This window comes from Oratosquilla oratoria, chromosome 7, assembly GCF_046742065.1.
Source record: "Oratosquilla oratoria isolate Oo_2021 chromosome 7, ASM4674206v1, whole genome shotgun sequence".
NCBI classification, from domain to species: domain Eukaryota; kingdom Metazoa; phylum Arthropoda; class Malacostraca; order Stomatopoda; family Squillidae; genus Oratosquilla; species Oratosquilla oratoria.
This window is the reverse complement of record NC_134783.1, coordinates 34,709,971-34,718,532: the sequence shown is the minus strand read 5'-3', so window position 1 is coordinate 34,718,532 and position 8,562 is coordinate 34,709,971. Positions and strand designations below refer to the sequence as shown.

At 38.8% G+C, this 8,562-nt stretch overlaps 1 protein-coding gene across 4 annotated transcripts in view; it reads right to left on the bottom strand.

The window, feature by feature from the left end:
• Window positions 1-200: 200 nt before the first annotated feature.
• Scm (Polycomb protein Scm) overlaps window positions 201-8,562 on the bottom strand; it is a 48,909-nt gene continuing 40,547 nt past the window's right edge. For all 4 annotated transcript variants that reach the window (XM_076187934.1, XM_076187936.1, XM_076187938.1 and 1 more), the window contains exons 12-14: window positions 7,459-7,560; window positions 6,619-6,761; window positions 201-3,845 (exon numbers count right to left, since the gene is read on the bottom strand). In XM_076187934.1, the coding sequence (XP_076044049.1) occupies window positions 3,711-3,845; window positions 6,619-6,761; window positions 7,459-7,560 (380 nt within the window). In that variant the 3' untranslated portion in view covers window positions 201-3,710. The remainder of the gene's footprint in view (window positions 3,846-6,618; window positions 6,762-7,458; window positions 7,561-8,562) is intronic.

Sequence of the window (8,562 nt, the reverse complement as noted above, 5' to 3'; positions counted from 1 at the left end):
TATGCACACACACATATATATATATGCACTACACACACATATACACAAACGTGATGCTGAAAAACACAAAAACTGGTCACTACGAGCATAGCTCCCTTCCCATATAATAAAACTAGGTAAATATGCACATATGTAGAACCTGTGAATCATAGTGGACTGACAGCATGTATAATCTGAAGGTAAAAAATAAAACTAACAACTGTTTCATAATATTTCACTGCAAAATTTTACATCATAATTCTGAAAAATATTCATAAATGTTTGCAGACCTGACTCAAAATGATATAATTTTTCTCCAATTTGAAACAAGATAATGACTTTTGCCAATTGTAATCCTAGGGATGTCTGAAAAACAAACAGCTCACTTTGACAATGACATGAGGAAAATCTGATTCCTATGTCTTTCTCAGATCCAATACCTTAAATTATTTGTACACTTGAAGATCATTAAATTTCTTAATTGGGAGGAAGAATGGTAAGACAAAATATATTGCAGAAACAAATACCCTGTAAAGCCAACACAAAACAACACTGCAAGGAATAAATATTACTAGGTACTTCTTCCTTAAAAAACAAAAAAACAAAAAACAAAACAAAACTGAAGTATTCTATCCTTCCCCCTTGATAATCAAAATTAGAAATACTTAACAGAATGGTTTGGCCTCTGTATTCTTCCATGACATTCATGTCACCTATATGCACATGCTCAATATCTAAACCCTTTGCATTCTCTAGTTGGTCAAATAATTCCTCAAAGTCTGCAAGAAAAAATATGCAATATCTGATCACAGCAAACAAAATGTTTGAAAAGTTGAATTACAAACCATATTTCAAAAACTTAACTCTAACATCATTCCATTAAAAAAATTGCTTGCAAATGGATGGGTAATTATGGTAGCATGAATCACTTTGATTATATTACACATAATTTGAAATAACAAATTATAATAATGGTCCCAACAATCATAGTAACAAAATGAGCAATTTTGTGTAAGCATTTCAAATGGTGATACCAAGATACTTGGCGGCATACTAAAATTTGACCTAAGTGTGATATTACTTGTAATACCTGCAACATGGGCTGCTTTACTGTAAGGCTGTGTGTGGGGGCAATATAACTTGGCCCCATAGCATTCTTTTGGGAAGAAGAAATCAGCGAGAGACTATTGCACTTGGGAATGAAATGACTGAATCTATTGTTAAGAAAATGATTGCATCAGCAGATAAGCAGGAGAAGAAAATTATGGATAAATGCATTGTTCTTCAGTTCAGGAGGTTTGTACAGGCACTTGTGTACCTACATTCCACAAAGACTGAATCCTTAAGCAGCTGCTTCCCAAGAAAGAAGCACTTGCAATGACTTTTATGAAAGACATATCCAATGACATGAAAATTAAGTCAGTGCTGTCAGTTACTATCCTTGCTCAAACATGTACACATAATGAATCTTAAATTAATATCACAAATTTTGAATCCCCCATCCAAAGAGGTTTTGAATGTGTCAGACTATAAGTCACAATCACAACTGCATTCTCTGATTATAGAAAATCACAAGCATGATCTAGAGAACTAATGATGTCGTATTGAGAAGTCTGTTCTTTGATGCCATGGTTAAGTCTTGGTAACAGAGACGGGAAACAGAAAACATGAGCATCAGAGTACTGTCATTGATATACACTTGGGGCTTAAGACTTTCTGACCCAGTCAGAAAAATGCAAAGGGGTGGGGAACCTAAGAATCCAATTTAAAATTCTTCATAACAATGAAAAATAAATATGATTATTAAACAACTTATCAATGACACCTACTCTAAAATAAACGAGAAATAGTTGTACCACCTTCACTGACATACAATGGCAATAAATGGTTGCAAAGATTGCTGAATGAACAAGAACAGAAAAAAAAAAAAAATTCTACAAGAGGCCAAAGACAAGTCACTCTCAACTTCTAAAAATGACACAGCAAAACTGACTACCAACTTTAACTTTTACCTCTCCTTCTCACCAAACCCTTCCTAAGCATAATCCTGGTATACCTCTATTCCTAAGAACAAAGTTGTTACTGAGCAAATTATTGCTCTCACTAACATATCTCATGAAGTTATCTTGCATTGACAGTGCTGGAATTGAATTAATCTTCCCCAGCTGTCCCACAAAGCAACTTCTCCAGACCCCCTTTCTTCTCATGGCTCGGCCTAGCAAATTCAGGCTCAGTTACACATGCAACACAAACAGAATAAACTATGACTGAATATGTACAAAAATTCAATAATTTATATGCAAATAACAATAAGGAGAGGAAAAATACAACAGAAAAAAAAAAAAAAAAAAAAAAAAAAAAAAAAAAAAAAAAAGGCTACCAGAGCTGTGACCAATAATTTGACAAACTTTTAAGATATTTGTGTCCACTGCATGTGATACTATGCCCTTCACAATATTTTCTTCCTTAAAAGAAAATGCTATTTATATGAACTCACTTAACCTGACAAAATTTGCTAAACACAATTGTAATACATGCTGCAATGGCTGAAGTGAGATAGGTAAGATATGTAGCATAGGCACTCAAATTTGTTATTTACAATACTGATGCACATAAATTAACGCTGGACAAGGCTTTTCCTAAGCCTTTTTGCTTAACAAAAGAAAAAGAACAAAATAAATTTTGAACTATGGTTTATACTAAAATTAAGAAACTTATATGAAAGAAAAAACCTGGGATGTTATTCATGAAAGTTGAATATCATTGTACCTTGGAAAAAATAAAATAAAATAAAAATAAATAATCTGGGTCTGATGCAGACTAACCTTTATATTCCCTTACTGGTGGATAATTTTCATTAAACAATGTTATTGTATGGCATCTGTACCAGAAACTGTGTACCTACATAATTAAGTCAACAATCACTGACTGCAGTCATAAAGGTCCAGCTCCATGAGTTGTTTTTCCTTTACAAACTTTGCAAGAAGCTTTCCTCACAAATATGCTGATCCACTCCTGACACTACACACTTACTGGTGAAACAAGAGCTTTGCTCCAGGTAGTATTGGTTTTGCATACAAATGTATCAGCACTAAGTCTATCAGATTACCTGAAAGATCTTATAAACCACATTATTTTAAGTTTGTGATAACATCACTAATAGCCTCAATTGTTTTTCATATCATCAATAATTGCAAACTAACGAGGATATTATCAATTGTGAAGGTTAAGTTATGGCCCACTGCAATTATTTTCTTAAAGATATATCAAATGACTAAACAGTTTTGAACACAAAACTCTAACTACACAAGGTGGGCTATATATTAAAAATAATAATAATAATATTAATAATAATAATAATAATAATAAAAAATAAATAAATACATATGATAAACATGAAAGCATTCTTTATTTTGTATAGTCAGTTTGTCCTTTTTAAGTTCTGCTCTGAGCAATGGGCAAATTCAGCAATCACCAAAGAAAATGAGTACACAGGATACTCCGTACCAAGCATAAAGATGCCCATTCCTCAAGTTTCTGAGGGCATACAAATACATTACATACGAATTTAGTACACTGTGTGTCCTACCTACTGTCACTCCAGTTTATCTCTGTCATTAATACCGATGAAGTTTAGCCCAAGAGCCACAACAAGAAATGTCAGAGATACCTGGTGGTCATTTTATGATGGATGGATATTCACAGCAGAACTTTCATAGTTTCCTGAATGCTTACGAGAGCAGGTGTTTCCTACCACGGATTTTGTTGATAAGGTTACAGATTTTGAGGGCTGGACCAAGTTTTAGGCCCATATATTTCATCATCATATCACTGTTCAAGAGCAGAAGAGCCTTGCCATCAATTTCCTGGGAAAAAATAATAATAAGATAAATATAATAATTATAATAAATATAAAAAGATAAATATATAATGATGATTTTAATTTGGTTTAATATCACAAACTCCTCCTATCATGAAGCAAGGTTGGTGCCCCTTACAGAGGACTTTGTAGCATGGCATTTATTGAAGCATGCTTTGAACCACCATCATATCAACCTTCACTGCAAGTTACAATGCCCTAACCTGCTTTTCCAGCAAGCATCCATAAATAAATAAAATAAAATGAAAAATATAATAAAGCAGAAATATATCCCATTAACATACACTCTACATCTACCTATATACATACACACATATACCAAGGGCTTCCTCCACCTTACAAGGTGGTTAGCCAAAGTCAAATGGCATAATTCCACTCCCACCCATTTCATCCCCACCCAGTCCACTCCCATCCATCACCCCTCCTGGACAATGGTCGAACCCTGCCCCCTACCCATCGCCCTGGGATAAAAGCAATGCAGCAAGACACAACACATCCACAACAAGACCACCCCATCCAATCGGCAATCCCCCCTCCCGTCCCCCATATAGAAACATTGAAGAGCGGAAGAAACACCCTCAGGTCATGCCAAAATATCACTCACACACAACCATTCCCCAACTCTACCATCCCCCACCCACTCCCCTCCACACACCACAGCATCATCCAGTCACCCTCCGCTCAACCCCCTCCTCTCCCCCAAAAAGACCCTCCCCTACTCAATACCCTTTCATCCATCCCACCATTGGTTGCTCCCCCATGTTCACTCCATACACCCCCACCCCCCCAACACCTCTCCTCTTCACTCATTCCTTCCATGCATCCAAACTATCCCAATATTCTTTCACCAACCCCATCTGCCAGGTCCCCCTCCACCCTTGCCCCATCTAACCCCACACCACACATCTCAAACACACCCAAACCCCTCCTTTCCTATATTCCATGTTCATCCCACACAGCACCGCCTGTGCAACCACCCCTTCACACAATCTCCCTCCTGCATTCACTCCCAGATGCTTACCTCTCACCACTTCCCAATCCCCCCACCAGCCTCTCCCATCTCAAACCCACCTCCCCCCTCCACCAACCACACTTGTCCCCAAGTACCCAAAACAATCCACTTCCTCCAGCTTCTCTCCACCAAGACTCACTTCCAAATTGCTGCTACCCTCTTCCCCCACACACCCCATCACCCCACCCTCACTCTCCCAAACTCTGTCACCAACCTCCCCAATCCCACCACAAAAGCAGCATTGCCAGAAAACAACAAACGGCCCACCTCCCACCCCTTTCCAACCACCCATCCACCACCCTTGCATTCACCTACCACACCACCCCATCCATGCACACATTGAACAGCCATGGTGAGACGACACCCATCCCTCCACCCCAAACCACTCACTCTCCACCACTCTCACAAAAGCTCACAACTACCCCCAACAACCTCCCTCTGATTCCACACACCTGCAAAATTTCCCACAGTGCACCTCCCCCCACACATCCACCCTATCACAAGCTCCCTCCAAATCCATAACGGCCCAAAAAACATCCCCACCCTCTGCCAAAGATCTCTCATACACCTGTCCCATCACAAAAATCTGATCCATGCAACCTCCACCCTTCCCAAACCCACACTGTTCTCCACCAACCACTCCCCCTGCTCTCCTCCCAACCAAAACCCTTCCATAAGCCCCCACAACTACACCCAACAAACTGATCCCTTTGAAACTACTACACTCACATTTGTCCCCCTTTTCCTTGTTAAGAAGAACCATACCTATATACCAAGGGTTTTCCCCCCTTATATGGGAGGTAGCTAAGTCTAAAGACACATACCCACTCCCATCCACCACCCTTTCCTCCCTCTCATCTTAACTCCTTTACATACCTATACCAAAAGCAACTTTCCCCCTTACATGGGGGCTGCTAAACACAGTACAAACATAAAGAAAACAACATATATTACAAACATCTATATGACTTTTGTCTCCCCATCAACACTGCACAACTGCACAACTCAACTGTAATTACTAACATACTAAACCATTCTCCACTGATTCTCCCAGTACACAGCCTCCTTCAGGGTTGTCAAGACAGACCACTAAAATCAACACCAATGTCCCCCAGACAAACCCCACAGAAAGAAAGAAAGAAAGAGAGAGAGAGAGGAAAAAAAAATATATATACATATACCAAGGCTTTTCCCCCCTTACAAGGGAGGCAGCCAAAAAGGAAAAGGCATAAAATCATTCCCACCCATTCCATCCCTGAATACACTCCACACCCCTCCACCCTCCCTCTTATCTTAGCACCTCCTGGATGATGGGTCATCCTATATAGAGTAAGAATGGGTGGTGAATGGGAGTGGAGTGGGTGGGGATGTAATGGGTGGGAGTGGAATTATGCCTAACTGACTTTGGATACCTCCCTAGTAAGAACCAAATTGGCATGATTGTATTCGAGACACCATCCAGTAACAGCACAGGCCTGACCACACATTCAAACTGCCCCAGATGCAACCATCACACAGAAGACACAAAACATCTTGTACTAGAGTGCCCCACACTTACAATCCTTAGACAGAAACACAATATATCTTCCTTGAGTGATTTGTGGACCTGCCCAGAAGCTGTTGCCAGTTACCTGATGACTGTGGGTCTTCTTCAAGAGAGAGCAGGGGCAATGGATTGATTGCATGGGAGATCTGGGTCAATAAATTGAGGAAACCACTGTACAGAAAAAGGAGACTAAATACTTACATGTCTCCTAAATAAGTCTGCATGGCTGGCAAGTGCAGGGTCTGTTGCAGCAATGTGGGAAATTACTTCCTCTACTGTCCATTCACTGGGATCACCTCGAGGTTTGGGTGCTAAGGTAACTAACTCACTAACTGGGCTAGGATCTGGAAAAAATAAATAATCAAATAAATGAAAATAAATAAATGAAATAAATTTACCAGTATAAACATTTCATAAATCAAAGGGATCTATCACATTATTAATATATTTCCTATTAAAATATCTAAGTCATGATGTATGCAATATATTTTATGGATCTAATTGAGGATTTAATGCAACTTGATGAAAGCTGCAGCCCTATTGTGGCTGGTAGTAGTCCCTGGGCCCTCCTGCTAGATTTCTCAAGAAATAAATGTTGGAATAATGTTTGTGTTGTATGAGCATGGGACTGTGCCAACATCACCAGTTAATAGTATCTTGCTGCATTACTCCTGACCCAGGCAGTGGGTAGGAGACATGGATGACCTTTAATTCACAAGGAGCTATGATAAAAAGAAGGAAACTTGGATGGTGGATGAGTGGAATGGGTGCATGAATTTGACTTGGCTGCATCCCTTATATAGGGGAAGAAGCAGTTGGTATAAAGATAGATGGTTAATAGTAGGAGCAGTCATCAGTTGCCAGCTCTCCCAATGTGTAAAGGTGAAGAAAATACAAAGTTGACAGATTATGCTTTCCGAACTGCTTTCAGGAGTGTACCTCCTGGTGATGAGGGTGTTAACAAGTTTTGAGGAAGGATAGCTGGGAGACTATTATTTTTTACATTGTTCCCATTTTATGTGATGTTTGTCAAATACTTACCTTGTAAAACTTTTTTTGCAACTTTAGAGGGACTCAGGGATTCAGTGCTTTCTGATGACTGCCTTCTCTTAACACTCCCAGTCTGCACTGCATCATGGTCCACTGAGAATAAACATATGACAAATTGCAATTCACTCAAAATACAAATAATGTTAACTACAAAGTAATGTCGTAACACATTAGTAAATTTCAACAAAAACCCACTGTGTTGGATAAGAAGAAATTAAATAAATAGATTCCATATATTTCGATCATGGACTGTGATCCTCTTCAGTGGAATACAGAATCTATTTATTTCATTTCTTCTTATCCAACACAATGGGTTTTTGTTTAAATAATGTTAAGACTATATTATTATTTTTTAACAAATAGCTGATTACTCTATACACCTTTCATAATGCATACATACCTAAAGACATTTTCCCTTTTATAAAGTGGGTGGAAATAAGGCATACACCCACAACCATAAAAACTTATTCATAACATCCCCTATCTTAATATCTTGTGGTTGAAGAGTCATCCCTGTTCCCCACCTCACCATTCATATCTAAGACAAATTTGCAAGAAAATGTTCCCCAGCTGGAGCTGGTTTATCTTCACCACTCCATTAAATGGTGACTCCCTTACCCCCCCCCCCCCACACACACACACACACGCACCAACACATCCATAAAAAAAAAAAAAAAAAAAAAAAAAAAAAAAAAAAAAAATTATAGAAAAGATAAGAACATCCCTTTGGGATGCATCATTTCCTCATCAATATACAACCACTCTCCACTCAAGGGACTGCTCAGCCAGACAGACAGTCTAGGGAACAATTCTCCATTCACTACTATCTTTTACACTCTCTTCCTTGCTTGACAGACATTCTTGCATCCAATACCTTGTTCACTCCATCCATCCACCTCTTTCTTAGTCCTCCTCTCAAGGTTTCTCCATCCACTTCTGCTTTTCAAATTGCTTTCGCTAATCTTTCTTCAGTCATTCTTTCTACGTCCAAACCATCTCAGCACTCTTTGATCAACTATCCGACAGCTCTCTTTCTACCCCAACTCTCAGCCTCACCTCAACATCACTCACTCTATCATTATAACACCTACTATA